At 35.3% G+C, this 21991-nt stretch overlaps 1 protein-coding gene across 2 annotated transcripts; it reads right to left on the bottom strand.

Annotated features, from left to right (window-relative positions):
* Positions 1 to 3919: 3919 nt before the first annotated feature.
* Positions 3920 to 20807, bottom strand: LOC123532565 (uncharacterized). Of its 2 annotated transcripts, XM_053518685.1 has the most exons (6): positions 18771 to 20807; positions 16220 to 16320; positions 15669 to 15737; positions 14425 to 14619; positions 13675 to 13838; positions 3920 to 4840 (listed from the first exon to the last, which is right to left on the bottom strand). In XM_053518685.1, exons 2-6 carry the CDS (start codon positions 16305 to 16307, stop codon positions 4817 to 4819), a joined length of 540 nt encoding a protein of 179 aa, XP_053374660.1. In that variant the 5' UTR covers positions 16308 to 16320; positions 18771 to 20807; the 3' UTR covers positions 3920 to 4816. The 2 variants fall into 2 exon arrangements, with proteins under 2 accessions (XP_053374660.1, XP_053374661.1); XM_053518686.1 differs by lacking the exon at positions 18771 to 20807 and having other exon boundaries at positions 16220 to 16358.
* Positions 20808 to 21991: the final 1184 nt, after the last annotated feature.

Genomic DNA, 21991 nt, shown 5'->3' with positions numbered 1-21991 from the left:
GAAGTTGCCCCCCACTTAATTTGCACCATACAATGCTAAAGTTGTTCATCCAATCTGTTCTGCCTTGCCTGACACTGGGCAGGTGCCAAAAACAGTGATGCAGACTTAATGTATTGTGTGTGGCAAAAGACATAATAATATGATAATAACAATAATAATAAATGATGATGATGAAGATGATGTTGAGTTTAAAAATAACAGTAATAAAACTAATGATGAATGATGATGATGAAAATAATAATAATAATAATAATATTATTATTATTATTATTATTAGTAGAGATTTCCAGTTTCTGGCCCCATACAACACTTAAGGTTTTCCATGTCTGTTGCACTAAAACACTTGGGAATGAAGTTGCCCCCTTTTTTGCACCATACAATACTAAAGTTGTTCATCCAATCTGTTCTACGTAGCCTGACACGGGGCAGGTGCCAAAAAACAGTGATGTAGACTTTATGTATTGTGTGTGGAAAAAGACATATTAATCTAGTAATATAGTAATAATAAAAGACTATGATGATGATGATGATGATGAAAATAATATTAGTAATAATAATGATGATAATAATGATGATGATAATGATAATAATAATAAATGATGACGATGATGAAAATAATAATAATAATAATAATAATGTAGGTAGAGTTTTCCACCTTCTGGCCCAATACAAAACTTAAGGTTTTCCAGGTCTGTTGCACTAAAACATTTTGGAATGAAGTTGTCCCCTTTTTTTGTACCATACAATTCTAAAAACGTATTAATATAGTAATAACAACAATAATAATAAATGATGATGATGATGATGATGATGATGATGATGATGATAATAATAATGTATGTAAAGGTTTTCAGTTTCTGGCCCCATACATCACTTAAGTTTTTCCATGTGATGTAGATTTTCAGTATTTTGTGTGGCAAAAGACATGTCAATATAGTAATAAAAGTGATAATAAATGATGATGATGATGATGATGATGATGATGATAATAATGTATTTACAACACTTAAGGCTTTCCATGTGATATAGATTTCCAGTATTGTGTTTGGCAAAAGATAACATTTTATGGTTTCCGTTCACACAAGAAATTTTTGACAATCTCCCATCTGGAAAACAAACAGATCTCATTGTAATGTATTTCTAGAAAGCTTTCGACATTGTCCTGTATACAAACAAAGTATTTGTAGGGGCTGATCCCATTATACCCAAGGTCAAGGTCACCAAACTGTTATACTTAGGTTATTTTCAAGTTTAAGTTTTTCGGCAACCTTTGTTTTTCTGTCATATCTTTGTTACTATTGCTTATATCTTACTGTATCTTTACATAAATATTGTCCAGTATACAAACAAAGTATGTATAGGGACTGAGCCCATTATATCCAAGGTCAAGGTCACCAAGCTGTTATACTTTGGTTATTTTTAATGTTAAAGTTTTTCGGCAACCGTTGTTTTTCTGCCATATCTTTGTTACTATTGCTTATATCTTACTGAAACTTCACATAAACATTGTCCAGTGTACAAAGTGTGTGTAGGGGCTGAACCCAATATACCCAAGGTCAAGGTCACCAAGCTGTTATACTTAGGTTATTTTTAAGGTTAAAGTTTTTCGGCAACCTTTGTTTTCCTGTCATATCTTTGTTACTTTTGCTTATATCATACTGTTAGTTCACATAAACATTGTCCAGCGTACAAGCTAAGGATGTGTAGGGGCTGGGCCCATTATACCCAAGGTCAAGGTCACCAAGGGGTTATACTTTGAATTATTTTGATGTTAATTTTTTTTCGAAAGCTTCGTTTTATAGACATATCTTTGGTACTTTAAAAGATAATGACTTGAAATTAAATGTATTTGTTTATAATCATCTGCATGTGTCACCACTGGCAACATAACCCGTAACTCTGATTGTGTTTTTGACAGAATTATGCCTCTTTTGTACTTAAACATTTTTTGCAATCTTCGCTTTCTGTATACTACTTTAATGCAATATAAGATAAAGACTTGAAATTTAAAATGTATCTTTATCATCATCGTCTACATGTGTTTTTACACTCCCTATATTTGTGAGTTGTATTTTTTTACTGAATTATGCCCTTTTATACTTAAATTTTTACAAATTTCGTTTTCTGGACATAAATTTGGTACTATATAAGATAATGACTTGAAACTCAAAATATATCTTTATCATCATCATCTGCATGTGTTGTAACAAATCTAATAACTCAAATTTATGTATTTGATGGAATTATGCCCCTTGGTGTATCTTCCTTTTAAAGCAGGGGTCTCTTATTTATAGACATACATTAATTTTACTGTCAAATCCCCGAATAGTGGAGCGCGGTCTTACGGACAGCTCTTGTTTTTATTTTTAACATAGCTGTATATATTTCTGCTCTCACTCTCTTAACACATGAATATCATGTATCATGTAGCATAGCAGCATGCTTTTAACAACTGCCCCGACCTCTCAGTTATAATCCGTTCAGTAATTGATTGTTGGGAGTACTTATATAGACAGCAATTGATTGTTGGGAGTACTTATGTAGACAGCAACAGGCTTTACTGTATTTTCTCTGGCTAGCCAGGGTAGCTAGTACCAATGGGCATCTTGGAAATTCTGGCTGTTCTGGCTAGCCAGAGTAGTCAGAGCAAATGAAATTCTGGTTACTCTGGCTACTCTGGCTGACCAGCCAGAACATATTAAGATCCTAGAAACTCTGGCTACTCTGCCTGAACTCTGGCTACTTTGGCCAGCCAGAGTAACCAAAGTTTTTGTCACTCTGGCTGAACTCTAGCTAGAGTAACCAGAGATAATGCTGGCTCCGTGTTCACAAAACATTTTTCGATCTCAGCTGAGTTTGAGTTTAGTTAAAACATATTTATTCCATATATATGTACATATAGTTACATAAGCATATATTATGAGTTTGAGTTTGAAATTTTAATATCAATTTTAGGAAATCTTGAAGGCAAATTCCAACTGAAACTGACCATAAATACTGAGTAGCTACTTGAAAATAGTTATTAACTTGAAATTCAGTTTTAAACATGTTATTTAGATAGGAATGACATATTAAGTTTCATAATCAAACCCAGGTAAGACTGTAAACACGGGGCCTGGTTACTCTGGCTACTCTGTCTACTCTGGCTGACCAGAGTGGCCAGAACATGTAAAAATCTTAGAAACTCTGGCTACTCTGGCCAGCCACATTAACCAGAGCTAATGAAATCCTGGTTACTCTGGCTACTCTGCCTACTCTGGCTTAGCGGAGTAGCCAGAACATGTTAAAATCCTAGAAACTCTGGCCACTCTGGCTGAACTTTGGCTACTCTGGCCAGCCAGAGTAACCAGAGTCCTGGCTACTCTGGCTGAACTCTGGCTACTCTGGCTAAGTTAACGGACATGATCTGACAAGTTGTATGTGTTTAATCAATTAAGGAAGTAATGCTTGTTGATTTTCAAAATTTTTCTGGATTCAGTTTTCAGATCAATTTTGTTATCCCAGGTGTTCTGGTTATTGATGTAATGAAATCTGACACAAACCAAACTCGTGTATCATCATTTAGCTTCAACATATCGGGGAAGCCTTTTATGCATGGAAGGTAAGTTATACACGGCACAATTCTAATAAACAATTGGAAGTATTTTGTAAATATTTGTTCACTTTGTATTAAGCTATTGACAGAAACCGACTTGATCGCCTTCGGGATAAGTCATCTGCATGGCATCGTTGACATAATCACGGCACAGGCGGACCTTTTCTGTGCATTCCATTGTATACCGGTATCTGCACCAATGTTTTCGTTGCGAAGAAACAAAGGTGTTGTTTCATTTTCGCCAACTAGATTGTTTGTTTACTGTAGATGCGACCGAATAAGAGATAACAATGTTGCAATGTAGCGGTCTAAAAAAGAACTGTGCGGTTTTCAGATGTTTATTGAGTTTAAAACGCACAAACATGAGGTAGATTTCATAACAGAAATAGATAAAAAAATATATAGTTGACATTTCTTAATTAGACTAACAAAACCATTAGTTACGTATACTTAACTTGTGTTCACACAAATCGTGTTCAGAAAACATACTAGACACGCAATTGAAAAGTACTTTTTCCGTTAATTGAAAGTTCTTCACGTGATTATACTCTTCAGCATGTGCTAAATACGTTATGACCGTCATCAAGACCTGTCCAAGGATTTCTAACCAACTCAAAAATTTTAAGGAAAAGTTTTCATAATTGTGTTATTTTCTGTTTATTTTGCACTAACATTCAGAAGCCACAAATGAAAAAAACAAAACAAAAAAAAAACAACAACAAAACTAACGATTGCACCATTCAGAAGAATATAGTACCTTAAAAAGTTTGAGACATCGGATTTTGTTTCTTGATTCGGTACACCTGATCTGGTACACCATTTCGGATAATCGGGCAGATAAAACAATGTTGCGATGGGAAGGTGCTGGGTCACGAAATGACTTAATAATGTTGCGGTGGGAATGGACTGGGCCGCGAATATTTTTATCCTACCCGCAAACCCAATCCGCTTCTTTATCCTATCAACCATTTACCTATTACAAAAATAAAATAATATATTCTCAATTCGCTTGAAGTACCTTTAAAGTCATCAGTGTTTTTTTTTCGAATGAAATGACCACTTTCTTGAGAGGTCTTGTTTAAAACACTCATCAAATTGGATAGTATTAATATCTAGTAGTTTCGAAATGTCATGAAAGTCAACACCCATGAAAAATATTACGAAAGTGTGCAATTTTCTCGCTGTTGTAGTTCCAGCCGATGTTTCCTTCTGGGTATCTTGTTATCTTTGCGACTCATCGGATGTCTGAAAAAATAAAACAAAAAACACACATATACGCAACAATTAAAAACCGTTATAGTATAATCGAACTTTTGTGCGAGAGCTAGAGCTTTGTCACACCAATGGCTACCTTCGATTATATAGCTGTTCTATATTCTCCGTATATAGCTCCCTTGCTAAAATAGAAACACGTGTAGCTCTGCTCCGCATAGTTCCTCGGATTAATCTCTAAACTCGGTTTGAAATAAAGAAAAATCCGGATCCGCATTTTACGTTCAGTAATGTGTGTGAATGGCTATCGGTATTCACATTAATATAGGTGTATTACACCTCAAAATGGTAGCAACGCATTTTGGTAGTCACTACCAAAATTCGACCGAGTTTTGGTAGTGACAAAATGCGTTGCAAGGGTACATATGATGTGTTAAGAATCATGGAATGGAACGTATTTTGGTAGTGTTTTTCTACATCAGGAGCTGTGCTCATTTTTACATTACGCACTAAAGAGAGAGATAAAAATAGAGAATGTTTCCTATAAAAATGGTGTGGAATGGGGTTCGGAGTTCACCTCCCGAGATGTTGTTTTCCTATAAAAAGAACCAAAACGTAGATCCCTAAGCGAGAGAAAGGGGCCTAAAACGATGCTAACGACGCTTCCTATGCAATAACATTGTATTGTTTCGTTATTTTAATGTGCTAGTGTTGTCGCAGATATAGTCCACCGAGATTTTTAATGCACGAAAGTGTTGAATTCTGTTAAACGAAGTATAAATGTGAGGATGGCATGTGAGTCCTCCACCTAGATATTTCTCGTGAATCTCTGGAATTTTAATCTCAAACAGTCTGTACTTACTTATGGCGTTTGTGAAACCTGTCCAAGGGTCAGGGGCCACCTTGGTCGAGTGGTTAAGGTCGCTGACTTCAAATCACTTGCCCTTCATTTATATTCGAGCCTCACTCGGGGCGATGAATTATTCATATGAAGAAGCCATCCAGCTGGTCGGTGGTTCTACCCAGGTGCCCGCTCGTGATGAAATAATGCACGGAGGGGCACCTGGGGTCTTCCTCCACCACCAAAGCCATATGATCTATAATGGTGTCGGTGCGACGTAAAACCCAACACAATAAAATAAATGTCCCAGGGTCATGCGAAATTGTGGTGAACAGTTGTGCCAAGTTCCTTCAATATCTTTCGACGTATGTCAAAGTTAGAGTTGCACTGACCTCTCTCACGTGTGTTCCAATGGTCCTGCTTGACTGATTCAAGGGCCGTTATATTTTTAAGGTCAAAAGGTCAAGGTTGGATGAGAGACTAAGTTTTGAAATTATATTGTCCATTCGTCACAAAATATTCTTTTTTTTTGTAAATCGTGAGATTATTATTAATACCGTTTTGTGTTGGATCTGAACATCCTACACATTTTGGTACTACATTTTCGTAAACTACCAAATTGCGTTGAGTGTAAAGCATTAGTGACTACCAAAATGCGTTGCTACAATTTTGAGGTGCAACATAGGTGAAAACGAATGTCGAGCTGTAATGACAAGCTGGACATTCGCATCCATTTTATATAGCTAACAAAATGGGTACAGTTTAATCTTTCATAGAGATAAATTAGTACCAAGCTAAACTCCTTCTGTCACGACATTGTCTCTAAGACATATTTTTCGCTTTCTGGAGAAGAACAGACCGGTTAGGCAATTTAAGGTGGGTCGATACCTTATTCGTCAAATATGGCATTCCCTTCGATTTTGATGAAACTTGGTCCAACTGTAGCACTATGGTTCTAAACTATTTTTCCATCGTCTTGGCAACAATGCGTTATCAGTGATGACGTCACGAACGTCACAACTAAGGGCGCCAAAATGTCGAAATACTGCCGTTTTGAGTCCTCTAAAATGCCTAATTATGATTTAAAATCAGCGAAACTGTACATTTTGACACTTAATTTAATTTACATTAGAACTAGCGTGTTTGGAAGTGGTATCGCACCATATTACAACAAACATTTATCATTCGATAAAGCAAACCTTGTTCCTTCTGATATAAAATTTTGACAAAAATCGACAAATATACGCAAAAATGACATCTTTAAAAATCTACAGGCCCATTAAAAGTCTGAATTTCGGCACAAGTGATCAATTTGCAAATGAAATGTCAAATAAAAAAGGGAACTTTACGTTTTCAGTTTTTCGCAATATTTTGTTGAAGACAAACTGTCCTTCCGATTTTTGGAAGTAGGGTAAAATAGGGTAACTGGGACACTTAAAGAAACACTGTTGAGTAATATGTTAGAAAGACAAAATATATACTTGATTTATTGATATTTCAGTATGCGCAACCTATATAATATATGACGAATATAAACTTTTACAAATACCTGATAACCTGTGATTAACTATAAATTAATTAAACATTGGTCAAGTGTCCCAAGTTACCCCACCCAGTTGGGGTAACTTGGGACATTTTAGTTTTATTGGAATTTATGTATATTACAGTCGCATATATGACAAATGAAACCATTCATGTCCACAGATCAAAAACGAATTCTAAACTGAAAATATAGCTCAGTATTAATTACAATTTATGACTGTTTTGTAAAACAAGGATGCATAAAGAATCAATATGTCCAAGTTTTGCCTAAATTATGTCATTATTTGTTTCAATATATGCTTATTTTATAAATCGTTTAAAATAGAAAAATGTTATAAGTGTAAATAACTATGTATGAATTAAACATACACTTGACATAATCCATTATGCACTTATATATGTGATTTTTACACTTGAAACTGATCAAAATTTTAAACAGTCTTAAAACATAGATTTTATCAAATATTAACGGGACAATTAAAATGTGTGTCTTTTTTCACAAAGAAATAAGGACATTAACTAGCTTTTTGCATACAGGAAGACTCGGCGAGGAGGGGATGAAATGTGAGGGGAATGAAGGCAGGGTTAAGGAGATCTAGAGGGACACATGGGCATACGCTCTCGGAAACTATAGGCATCTGTACCTAAAATGTGTTGTCTGGCCAATATTTGGTGTTTGCTTTAGCCTGAATATTTGACACAACGTCATCTTTTAATGGAGCATACAGGAAGACTAACTAAAAGAACTACCATGTTGGCTTGACTGTCAGTTGGTTCCTGCGCTTCACCTAGTATAAATACTACTTATTAATATAAGATTTGCCGACAGTGTCTTTAAACATGAAAGAAATATCAGCATTAGCCTATTAGACTATCAAAAATTCTAAACTCACCAGATTTTACGCGGAATGAGTGGGAGGGGTTCACGGAAATAAACTTATGTGACTAAACAGTGACTTAGATCATGTAAACTTGGTATCGGGTAGAAAATTCAGTAGTTGCACCAGAGTTAAGCTAATATATATTATGACCACGCCTGTGAACTAGTGGTATACTTACAAAATATCAGAGTTTCATCATTACTAGACTTTCTTTCCTATTTTCATTTCATTTGTGGAAAAATATTAAAAGTTGACAATTTATAGTGGTTATGTCCAGTTATGTACAACATTTTATGTACTGTCCATTGGAGCATATCCCCTTTTTCTTCCAGTATCCAGTTTGTTCAAAAATAAAATCATGGAGAACTTTGTTCTTAACGACAGTGTCCCACTTGCCCCAATACACTAGGGTAAGTGGGACACTTTTGAAAAGGAACGTTCAAAAATAAAGTATATTGTAATTTCTCAAAAACAAATCTCATTGTATGAAATAGCAATGTGATACCTACAGTTTTGCAACTCTTCCCATAACTTAAGGTATCAACACATACCAATATAAATATTTTGGACATGCCATATTTCACAAACAAGCGCCTGTTTTATAACGTCGTTGTCTGACGTTAACGCAACGGTTCATGACAGGCCACTTTATTATTCAAAATGAAAGTCAATAAAACAAAATCATTATACTTTTTTATAGAATTTAAAAAAAAAATAATGTCATGTCCTTGATTTGCAATGATACATAATACGCTTCAATAATTCAAACAAGTTAAATTCGATATAACATGTATACGAGAACCAGCTTCTTGCGTCAAAATTGACGTCACATTTATGATTAAGCCGTTACGGTACCGAAATTAAATATCTTTAAGATCTTATTGATATACCGACCACATATAAGCAAATATATCTAGAAAGTCAGACGACTATTTCCACTGTGCGTTTCACTAGACAGGAACATAACGAGAATATTTTAATGCACCATCTGAAAAAAGTTGGCATAATTATTTACAGCGTGTAATTTTATGTTTTCTTATTTTTATTTAATTAGTAATTTTCTCAACATATGTCTAAGGAAATCGATTCTTAAAATATTTTCCAATCCATCGGCAGAAAAGTTTTGTCATAATAGGCTTTAACACTGAATGTTCTTTTTCAACATATGATCTTATTTAGGGAACGTAACCAATATTTACCCCAATTTACTGAAAAGTGTAAAGTGTCCCAGTTTCCCCATTGTCCCAGTTACCCCATTTTACCCTACAACTCAACGTTTTGATGTTAGATGCCATGTACGTAAAGCGCGCCATAGCAATTTGATATCTATACACGTGTTTGTTTTTCGTTCTACGAGGAGATCACATAATAAGCAAATATAACTAAGGGTAAATTAATTGTAAACTTTGTAGTTGATAAAAGTAAGTGAATGTTATAACGACAGTTCCAGAATTAATTGTATTAGAGGGTCGGAAGGCACTTTTTGAAAAAAAAAAGAGAAAAAAAAAACACCACCCATACTTTTTTATTTTCCTCCAACCCCACTTCCCATGATTTTTGATTTTCCTCTACCCCCACTACCTATAATTATGAATTTTCTACTAACTCCCACCACCTACAATTACTAAATGTACAAAAATCGAAACATGGAGAGCGTCTGTGGAATTTACCGTTTTCCCTTTCTACATCTCAAAAACGTCTAAGAGTCACCAAACTGCTTCATTCCGCTTTGAAAATTTGCCGTTAGAATGGAAAAATGTCTAAACCCCACCCATCTGATTTATTATAAGCTCACCCGTAAAACATGTTCGTTTACAGCTTCCAACCCAGCACTTCAAGAAGTGAGTCGCCAGAACAAGTGAAACAATTGTCGTTACATACCTGTTAGTGTTTAAACGTTAACATCCTTTCTTAGTTTTGAAACCATGAATATAATATTAAATACTCGAATAAAAAAAATCATAAAAGCCTGTGACGGACGAACAGACACGATATAAATTCAAGCTCTTAAGCATGCATTTTTATTTGGTTGTAGAGCATTTTGTTAACAATAACATAAAAGCTTCAACACAATGTTGACGCAGAAATATAACACCAAAACGTAATTTTCTATAAGCATTCAGTCATTACCGAAGGAACAGCCTGGAAGGAACATGCTGTTTTCCCGCCAAAATACAAAGAAAGAACGTCTGCTTTCCTATCTGTCAAGCAGACCCGATATTTGCGCATATTCAAGCCGAATTTCAATTACGTTTCCAGTTTGACGTTTATATCTTCCGAACAGTGTGCGAAAATGTATATAGTGATCTAGCACAGTTTCTACTAAAATATGGTACATGTATCGGAAGAATCATGTTGTGTCATTAAAACAAACATGTATCATTCCTTCATCATTCATGCCCTGACGCCGACAAGACTTGTGGTTTATTTGAACAGTCATGATTTATAGAAATTCAGTCATCCGTTTTTCAAATAATAGAGTCAGCGGTGCAGTGGTTAGCAGGTTGGACTACAACGCCAGCGGTCCGGGTTCGATTCGCGGTCGCAGCTGATATCCCGACTAGTGTTCAGTGCTGGGTGATATACTTAAATTGGTACTGTTTCCAGCAGTATCGGCCTAGACTGGATGCTGGGGAGGTAAATATGACACCTGCCGTGGGCTCGGCTGGATATAAGTTGTTCCATCCATCCCAGGTGGGGACATTCGTCGACTACTCACGTTAAACAAGAAACTTCAACTTTTTTTTAATGATTTCACGCAGTACATGATCTTTTAAAGGCATTGACCTCTAGATCTTACGACAAAAAAAGAAAAAACATAGATATCAAAAAGTATTGCTATGTTTCTTAAGGTTTTAAAAGTACTCTCTTGATTTGGTAGTTTAAGATAGATTAGAAACAAAAAATCATGTTCTAATGGTCAAAACATGACTGAACTTCAAGCGAAAATCTGGACGCCAGTGCCTTTAAATGGCTAAACGTGAAAGTATCTTGTGATTTTTGTCTACATACTGTTTAACCTATCATGGAAATAATGTAAGACTGGTTATATTTAGGAAAAGATGTGAAATATTTCGCATGTCACATTTTTGTTTTACTTCAGCGTAATATAGGTTTTTAAAAAGTTTTCTTTTTACGATGCTGGCTTTGTCATTAATACTTCTAACTGCAAAAATGCACTAATTTATGATAGGTCTGTCTATTATTTACATTAATCCGGGTGGGGGGCAAAATATGACTGGAAACTAAGAGAAGATAAGTTCATATTGCAAATCAGATAAGCATGCAGGTATTTTAAAGAAACCGATGTTCGCGATTTTTTTACAGTTTAACTTTGCAGTGATGCATTAGCGATTTAACTGAAAAAAAATATAGTTCAAATACATGTTAAGCCACGTATTAGAAGAAAAAACATTTGCGTAACTCTGTAGTAAATATAAATGTATGCAACATTAGTGACTTCACATAATTGTAAACGAGAATGACTGCTGGAAATATTATACTGTTGGCTTTCTTAGAGATTTACACATTTTGCTGTGGAAAAATGGTTTCCGAATAGGCTAGTGCTTTGCAAATATATCAAAATACCTGACACAGATATGTCCTTAATATGGATGATGACGATATAGCAATTCCGTCGGCATTGGATAATGAAATCAGTAGCATTGATTTATCAACATATGATTGCGCGATGAATCTGTATGCCTGTTTTAAGTAGTCGTGCAGCATGTAAAAATTCGACTAATATTAGGGAAAAGTGATTAACATGCAAGGAAAAATACTCAATTCATGCATGTTTTCGTTTCGGCCTGCCTCGATGTCATTTAGCTACATTCTATTTCTTTTTCCCCGGTTCAGTTTTTGGTGCGTATGCGAAACAGCCATTACTAACTTAAAGATTCTCATACGCGCAACGTGCCAGACAGAATTCACGTGCGAATGAAGGGCGGGATTAAGGACACTGACAGTGTGACTGTAAATTCAGTGGGAAGGAGACAAAAAAAACCCAACTAATATTAAATGAACATAAATAAAAGGAAAGATCATATTTCTTAGATCGATGATGTCAAAATAACGTTCCGTGTATCGTGGTCAGTTAAGTAGCGACTTGTAGTTAAAAAGGAAGGAAAATGTCCTTGCGTGAAACCCAGATAGCTGGTAGTACGTCAATATTAGAAAGACTGATGCATAATAATTTATCAAAGTGGTTGACTCATGAATACAGTTGAAATGGACCTAAGATATAATGCAAGCGTCCAAAGCGCAACGATGCTAAAATCAGACTTTCAATGGGCCTGTAGATTTTTAAAGATGTCATTTTTGCGTATATTTGCCAATTTTTTGTCAAAATTTTATAGCAGAAGGAAATGGGTTGCTCAATAAAATAATAAATGTCCGTTGTAATGTGGTGCGATACCACTTAAAACCACACTAGCCCATATGTGAATTAGATAAAGTATCATATTGTGAAATTTCGCCTATTTTAAATCTTGATTAGATATTTTAGAAGACCTATTACGGCGGATTTGGGGCATTTTGGCGCCTTTAGTTGTGACGTTCGTGACGCCATCACTGATTACTTATTGTTGCTAAGACGACTGAAAAACAAAAAAGGAACCATAGCGCTATAGTTGGATCAAGTTTCATCAAAATCGGAAGGAATGTCATATTTGATGAATAAGGTATCGACCCACCTTAAGTTACCGTCATCGCAAATGAATAATCGCGGCTGGAACTTTCAAAGAGGATAACCGCGTAATTCCTTTGGAAATACACAGTTATGTGTTTCTGTTGGTTTAAACAGTATTTATTGGATATATCATGTACATAAATATATACAGTAACATTTACAATCAAAATGATGTAAAGGATCTGATAACAAGTTTTCAGTGAAAACTTATATTAATTCATTTCTGTTGGCTTCCACACATACAAAACTAGGACTCTGCCGAAAGGATACAGATGTCCAGATGTCCCCACTTTAATTTTAACAAGATTCTCCTTTGAGACTAAATAAAATCTGTGATAAATGTGTATAGATTTTTAACGACCAGTTATGTAATAATATTTCACATATAACAAAATCTAATGCAAGAGTCGTAACTTACACACTATTTGTGAACCAAAACTTCTGTACAGTTATGGGAGGCTCTCTTGCTCATCTGAACGAACCGACGGAGAAAAAAATCTGTATACCTCCCCCGCTTCCCATTGTGGGGATAAGATCATATGACTCGTTAACACTCGTTATTACTGTTACATTACTGTTATAGCAATTTCCCGAGTATAGGGAGTCATATTTTGGTTTGCACATGCTTGTGTGTTTGCATATAGCACATCTATAGCAAAAAAGCTAAATACGAAAACATGCTCCGGATATAGTTCCCCGGGGAGCTATATCCGAAGGGAGTCATATAGGGCGTGACAGAGCCTAATTTTCGCCAGTTTTGGGATTCCTACAAATTTTATTTTTTGAACTTCTTCCAGGTTAGAGAGATCTCTTCTGAAGATGGTTTCAAAACCAATGGATAAGTTTCTCAGCTGTTTCCGTCAGCGTCTACAATCGCGGATGCTTGCAGTATTGGTCAAAAGATTATATTTACCTTTCGTCCACTTCTGCTAAAAGTGTAGAAGAGCAACCGGCCGACCAGCTGGCTCCACATGCCGATGATAGACCAATTAATGCACATTGAAGCGAAGGCAAATGTGGCAACCCTTGTGTCACAATCTCCACCATCATTCCAGTTTGGGTAAATAACGACGGCACCTTAATAGTAAAATATACGTTACTTCATTCTATATACCTGGCTGACTAATACTGGTGTGTTAAACTGTTACATTGGTATTAATATTGGACATTCGTCAAAAAAGACAAGTATCAATATAACGATATCAGTCAGTCCTAGGAAATCATGTGAGTTATAATCTGCTAACAGAGCATAATTTTATCATCAATGTCCAGTTTGAAAACAAAAGTACAGATGCTTTTGATTTTACATGTATTTAGTCTAAACACCACCACAAAAAGATATTTGTGTTTGTATAATAGTCCCATTGTGTTTGTATGCCTTAAAGTATTATACAAAATGATCAAACTAGTATAATTAGTGTACAAAAAAATCTATGCCGCTGAAACTACCTTCGATTACCATCATAAAACAAATTCTATTGCATCATCATTTATCCATTACACGATGCTTTAGAATCGAACAAACGGCTCTCTAGAACTTGCAACAGACAGTACTTTGAAGGAAACAGGTTTAGTTTCAGGAAAAACTGCCAACTTTTCATTCCCTTCTACAACCTTCACATTCAAATTGCAAATAAATACAGATAAACGTAACATGCATTACCACAAATTGTCCATCCTATAGAAAAAATAGTTCCAATCACCAGGCAAGCAGCTCCGAACTTTTTCATGGCATCACTGTTGCTGTCTTTATAAAAAGGTATAAACCCAACAACAAGAAGAATGGGCGTAAAAGCATCCACAATTACCCAGATTGGAATCATCTTTTCAAGATCGCAGTCGTTAATGTACATTGGACCTGAAAACAGAAACATACAGAAAAACTTTATCAAATGTTAAGTGCAAAAATACCCCAAACAATTATTATATTACACTAAATATAATCTGCAAGAAGACCGTCTAGAAAGAAGGAAAGAACGTAGTTCAGCAAAATTCTATCAGACCCGGTCTGAATGAGTTTGTTCACGAGCTGGAATGAAACGTGCAATATGCCATTATGTTCTCTAGCACTGTCTTAATAGGAACTCTAAAATATAGCGCATAAAGATATTGTTTCGTTTAGTAAATATAGTGTTACTGTGTAGGTTAATTAGCAGTTTACAAGCAATATACAGATGTCCAACGATGTCATTTTCAAATGTTTTCGTTCTTCCCCAACTCTGTTTGTAGGGAATTCTTTCATGATCGTGTCTACAATATATGTTCTTTAAACATATAGTTGTTTAACTATTATAGTAGGAAGAAAGTGAAACTAATGCATGTGCAACATGCTGGGTGACTTCTGGTTTTGCGACATGCTTTAAATAGCGGAGTTTGAAAGGAATATCCAAATAGTTCGCGTACTGATCAATTTGCCCGTATTCGTCACTGTGACACTTTAACAATGCTAAAAGTCCTTTTGCCCTGTTTTTGTAAACCGCGTGGTGAGTATGGCGAAGTTATGCGGGTGGGGGATGGGGCGATGGTTAAATTCTAAATTTTAGACTTTAAATGTCTTATGAATATGGGTTCTGTAGTACAACATTTCAACATCTCAACCCAAGCCACAGTTGTTGAAAAGGGCAGCCCGTTCCACTGGCACCATATCATTGTACGTGTTATACCCTAAGGTACATTGTGAGAACCATTGTATCCAATGGGAAAATTGTCTTGTGTCCGTGGCCCGTTTATTCATTCATCCTTGACGACAACGCAAAGAAACTGCCTTTACTTTGCTTTTATTCCGTCCGTTGAACAAAGACATACGTTATATATGTCAATTACGTGACTGTTATGTAAATGTTCTGCCGTGGACAAGTCGTGCCGACGGCTTTTCAGAACAAAACCCGTGAAAATAGTGTAACTCACCGATGACAAGCTTTGCCACACCAACACCAAACCAAACTACATGTAGTGTGATTAGCAGGATATACAGAACTGAAACAGAAAAAAATACTAGTACCCAGTTGTTTTTTTTTTCCAGTGGCAAGAAGGTTCAAGTACATATCTTTTACACAAAGATGCTCAACGGCTGCTAATACTTTAGGTTGCAAGTTACATGTATCAAGTGAAGAAGACGTTCGAAAGTACGTTTTCTACTTAATTTAAATTGCCTGTCAATTGTGATAAAGAAACATCATTCAATAATTGTTGTAAGTTACGCTCTAAGCTAAGTGAGCACGTGCAGAGGTATTTTCACCTAATCAATGTAAATGTTTGATTTAAATGTAGAAAATATTGGTGGATGAGATGGATGCTCCTGACAAAAGAGCTTGTTACGGTTGCCCTGCACCCGACATGTATGTTTACGGAGCTGAATATTTCTGTCATTCAGAAAAAGTAAATAAACTGTTGACATAATATCGGAAGTGTAATATTGCTTCAACATAAATGTGTATCTGTATAACAGGAAGACTTACTTTTTGATCCAAAGAATGTGCCGGCTCTTACAACTGTAAAAGCGTTGTTTCCTGTTTCAGTGTGCACTTTTGATTTTTCCTCCATCATGGTATACTGGAACCTGTGAAAAACCAAAACACATTTCTATGCCAGAATTGCATTACTCAAAACTCTCTAATACGTCTGAAAAGTCCTCAAACTTATACGTTAAGCATAATGAATTTATACCTTGTTTTGTCTGCTAAAACTGCCTGTAGATACATGTCACCAATATTCACAGCCTGCTTTTTGACTGTACTGCAGTAGGCGTCTATGGCAATCGCCGAATTGAGTATGAGCATTTCATTGATATTATCCTATGGGACTTGAACTATAAATATACTACCGTTGAAATCTTTTAGTTTTTAACTTGAGAGTCGATCCAGTTTCCTACGGGTCTTTAGGTCTGACGTACGTTTTTATATATATCCCAACTAAATGCCTTGTTTGAAAACAGTTATAATAGTATTTAATACTACTCACTATATTGTTTTCAATACTTAACATGAATTGCGTCTACCGTTATAGACATTACTGGTTCCCGTAGTTGTATTGTTCCTGTACCTATTATAATATTTCAGTTTTGGGAATACGTACATTTAAAATCTCCAACACTATGCTCGAGGAATTATACAACGTCAGCTCTTTTTTGTTATGTGTATAACAACAATTTCGTTTATTTAACAATTAATTCTACATAAACGGGTTTCAAAGATAGGCAGGGAACTGGACAGAAACAAGGATGGGCGGACGGAATTTACGTGCCATCCCTGCTCTCAAACCAAGTTAGGTGGAAAATGATGACCTTAATAATTATTTATACGTTCTATAGATTTAATATCTTAGCATCCAGTTTATTCTTTCAGAATATTACTAATAATTTCCTACCTGACAAATGCACATAAAAATGTTGGTTTAAAGCATATAAAAACAGCGTATGAATATAATGTACATATGTATCTAAAGTAATGTATCAATAGTTACTTACTGAATGTTGATCCTTGAAAATTAGCATACATTTCTCGGAATAAATTACTGATGATATTCCGAAACTTCATCAAAATTCAATAAATTATTTATTATATATTTTTTCATTTATTTTAAATTTTTAATCTATAGAAATATGGGGTGGGGGGATGGGGGGTACACATAAATGTATTCCGTTTAACAAAAAGATTGGAAAAAAGATTAAGATATGTCTTTTCCATACCGTTACTAGGGTGAAAATCTTAGGTCATGTCTGATTAGTGAAGTAAAATAGTATTTCATTAAAATAGAATTCAGTCTCTTTAATCTATAAATCTATATAACAGTTCAACTACCTGTAAGCGCTTTCTCATTCATTACCTTTTATAAGTTTTTTTATGTATCAGTGGAGTGTATCTAAAACGCCAGAAATCAATATACATGTATATGAATCATTGTAGAGTGCCGAATTTTTCAACCCGTTATATATAAACATTTTAAATGTATACTGTGATTCAAAATGACATTTTAAACAATCAGTAACAGACCTTTGAGATACCAGTTAGCGAGAGAACGTGGTTCATGTATCAGTATATCCACATAGATCACGTGGTTCTTTTGTTTTTCAGTTTATTCATATTTTGACAGACTCAATATCAAATGTTTGTTTAATATAGACGAAGCAATTAACTTAAAAAATTATGCCAGTATCAACATTTTATACACTTGAAAATAAAATGTAGTTATTATCACAGTGCTTACTTTTGTTCATCCATTTCAAATAAATGTTTTATTAGACTGACATGCCATCTGGAATGTTTGACATTTACCAGAAATGTCATATTGCGAAGGATTAACTGTATTTACTAGAATTAGTACAAAAAATGTATTTGTTTTTGAAAAATTACCGTTAGGCAATAACACTGTCCTTCATTTTAACACATACCATATAAAAAGTATGTTTGTTTGTTTGTTTGTTTGTTTTGGGTTTAACGCCGTTTTTTCAACAGTATTTCAGTCATGTAACGGCGGGCAGTTAACCTAACCAGTGTTCCTGGATTCTTTACCAGTACAAACCTATGACCTTGTGCATTGCATGTACCAAAACATTGAAAGCGACTATATTTTTCAGTGATTTGAACTTATATATATTATTACTTGAACCATGTCGACGTATATTTTAACTGGGTTTTCAGCACACAAATTTCACATCCTAGTATTTGACACAAAGCAAATTCATTAAAAATATTGTATCACTTTCTCAATTTGACGCGATTTTTTCTGTTCTTTTTTTTTTCAAAGCTGTAAGCAAGTTTTCAAGAGTTTGCTAGAGAAATATTCCAAATTATCTCCCTTTTTTATTTCCTAGATGGAAATCATCTGAATTACCCAGAATACATAATCTTGAATAGCCTGAAACGAGAAGTTTAAGAAACTCCTTTAAAATTTCCTTAACGATTATGAAATCAATTTAAGAACTTTGTGTTTTAGTTAGCTTTAAAAGAAATAAATCAATAAACCCACTTACTATTATGATAATAGTAAAAAAGCAGTTAACTTTCTTACCTTTATAAAATGTGTATGATATTTAGTCCTGTTTTATTCATAAACAGCACAACCAATGTCATGCGACGGTAGAGTTGCTATTAAATCGATGAGAATATAGGTTTACTATATAGCAGAAATTAAAATATTCGATCGTTATGTTTACTTTTTTCTCCATGTTTATGGTTTTCAACAACAAAGTAAACAAAACTGGATCATGCAGGCTTGTAGTGACCGTTGAAAGTGGGTGTTCTAGATATTTGAACATCGTTCGCAAGACCTAAAGCTTAGAGAGTTTCGACCTGATGGATATTTTTTTCTGACATCTGGTCGTTTTCTGTCTAAAGATGTTCATCAAAAGAGTTTTGGTGCGCTGGAGTTGATAAAATCTATAAGAGAATCCTTTGAGGACTGCCTAGTATCGTTGGCGCATAGAACGGACACGTGTGTAAAATGTTGTTCCACTCCTAAATTAAGGCTTTTGTTAGTTAATTGACGTTGGGCGGTGGAATAGGGCGACGTCTATTACGCTTCAGGTGTTCGATGGGATTCAGATCTGGGCTTTTTGTGGGCCAGTCATTAATAAATGCAATGTTTATCATCCTGAGGAAATACTTAGTATCTCTAGTTGTATGGCTTGTGGCATTATCCTGTTGAAACAGGGTGATATTGGCATTAATTTGAAACAGTGGGATGACATGCCTCGCAAGTATTGACATCGCGGTAGTGTTGGACATTCAAATTCCCACCGATCACGACGAGAAGTGTGCGATATGTTAAACCATGCGCAATGCCTGCCCAGACCAAGACGGAACCTCCGCCCCCCAAAAAACCTCCTTCAAGTACACAGCAGTCGGCAGAACGTTCATATCTTCTACGGTATACTCGAACCCTACCATCACTTCGATGAATGGAAAATTTCGACTCCTCGGAGTAAAGTTAGGGGTAGCCAGCTGAAAAGCTATAAAGGTAGATGCAATACATCTTTTTATCATGAGTTATAATAAATAGCAGGTTGAACCAGTTGATACTATGCTAGAGGAATACATAGCCAACGTAAGGACGATGCCCATGAAGGCCACCCTCGTACCGTAGGCCTACAGTTTGGTCAGATATTAGGTTGTTATGTGTACCATGGGTACAAGCAGGCGTGGCAGTTTGGAAACTATTGCGTAGGTGGGTATTCATGATATAGCGGTCTTGCCCAGACGTCGTGACGTAAAACGGTTGACTTTCTTACCTTTATAAGGTCCGTTTTATCTGAACATATCTACAATACTTATATAAGTGTGCACCTATTCACAGCAGTAATAATGTGAAGGTAGAGTAGCTACTGAATCCTATGAAACAGATTAATCAAAAATGTTTATGTTTATACTTACATTAAGAAAATGCATGCTGGTTTTAAACTTGTGAGTGACTTAGAGTGGGTCGGTGGTATTGCCCAGGTGGCCTTTCGTGCCTGAAACAATGCCAGAAGGGGTAGCACCACTAAAAGCTGAAAACGGTCTTCATATGACCTGAATTGTCGGCTCAAGAAACAAAGCGACAAAAAGCTAGATATATGGAACCGATATGATAGTAAATTACCAAATGTTCCATATTATAATGCTTTAAAGAACTGACAACCGGAAAAATATCAAAGGAAGTGTGTTTTATAATCAATGAAATAATAAATGAACGGCTTAAAAATAAAAACATAGTCTAACCTATGGTGGCTGATTTCTGCCATAACTGATATAACAGTTAAACTCTACATCGGCGACTTATTTCTAAACTTTCGGTTAGCTGGTTAGTATTGTGGCTGATTTCTGCCATTTCGTGTGTTCGTGTCGGTAAGGCGAAATGTCGAAGTAACGAAAACACGAAAGGTCGAAATAATGCTTATTTGTTCGTGTCGGCGGGTCGAAATGTCTAAGACACGAAAACACAAAAAGTCGAAAACTGCTTACTTGTCGTGACTTTCGAGGCGAACACACGACGACACGAAACATAGAAGGCGAAATAACGAAAATTCAAGGGCGAACACACGAACTTTTGTATCTTTAATTTTTCGTCTCGGTGGGTATTAAAACTTCGTGTTGTTGCCCTTCTTTTGTCGTGTTTTCATGTATTCGGCTCGAAAGTCGAAAGGCGAACACACGTAAAATAAGCAGTTCTCGACCTTTCGTGTTTTCGTGTCTTCGACCCGCCGACACGAACACACGACAAATGTGCAATTTCGTCCTTTCGTGTATTCGCCTTCCGGTAGGCATGCGCATAACTGATGATCATTACTTCGCTCTGAGTGTAATCTATATAATGTGTTTACCGCATATAGAATATTATTTCTCATTAATTTATGAAAGATAACGATTTCTATTCGATAAAAGATGTCTTTGTGTAAATATTTTATCACTGGTATTAAATTTGTACATACATTAAGCTTCTATCAGTCTCACGGGGCATATCATTACGCCGACCTGAGCTTTGAATGCTATCTAGATAAAGTGTTTTACCATTTATACAAAATATCTTCTCAATTTATGATAGAAAATGTTTCATATGCAATAAAACATGTCACTCTTCAAGTATTTCAGTTTTCAGGTATTATATTTATATATACATTACGCCCCATTTTGCGCCATTACGCATCATTTTGCTGTACATTACTGTATTAAAACAGCGCAATTGTCGTGTGATCGCCTTTCGCCTTTCAAGGCACGACAAAAGAAGGGCGACAACACGAAGTTTTAATACCCGCCGACACGAAAAGTGATATATACAAAAGTTCGTGCGTTTGCCTCTGAAATTTCGTTATTTCGCCTTCAATGTTTCGTTCGCCACGGCGAACACACGACAAATAAGCATTATTTCGACCTTTCGTGTTTTCTTTACTTCGACATTCCGCCGACAAGTAAACAAATACGCCTTTATTTTCTTTTAAATACATTTTAATCTGTTAATCTATAAACCCATTTAAAAGGCCATCTTTCACATTTCGAAATACTTTCAAAATAATTTCTCATTATTTACTAATAGAAAATATGACCTAATCATTTCTGAAGTTTTATCAGTGGAGAGGAATTGCAACTTCTCAAAATACAATCACAATGTCATATTATATCAATGGATCTTTAGCTGTATAGTATAAATGTTTATACGAAATAAATGGTGGGTCTCTGAAATGTTTGCATGTAAATAATGACTTTCACCTCTAAATCATGTCTTTTATAATTACTTTAGTAGGATTTCCATAGATA

This window comes from Mercenaria mercenaria, chromosome 11 (assembly GCF_021730395.1).
Source record: "Mercenaria mercenaria strain notata chromosome 11, MADL_Memer_1, whole genome shotgun sequence".
Lineage (NCBI taxonomy): Eukaryota > Metazoa > Mollusca > Bivalvia > Venerida > Veneridae > Mercenaria > Mercenaria mercenaria.
The sequence above is the reverse complement of the archived record's forward strand: the minus strand, read 5'-3'. Positions and strand labels throughout refer to the sequence as shown.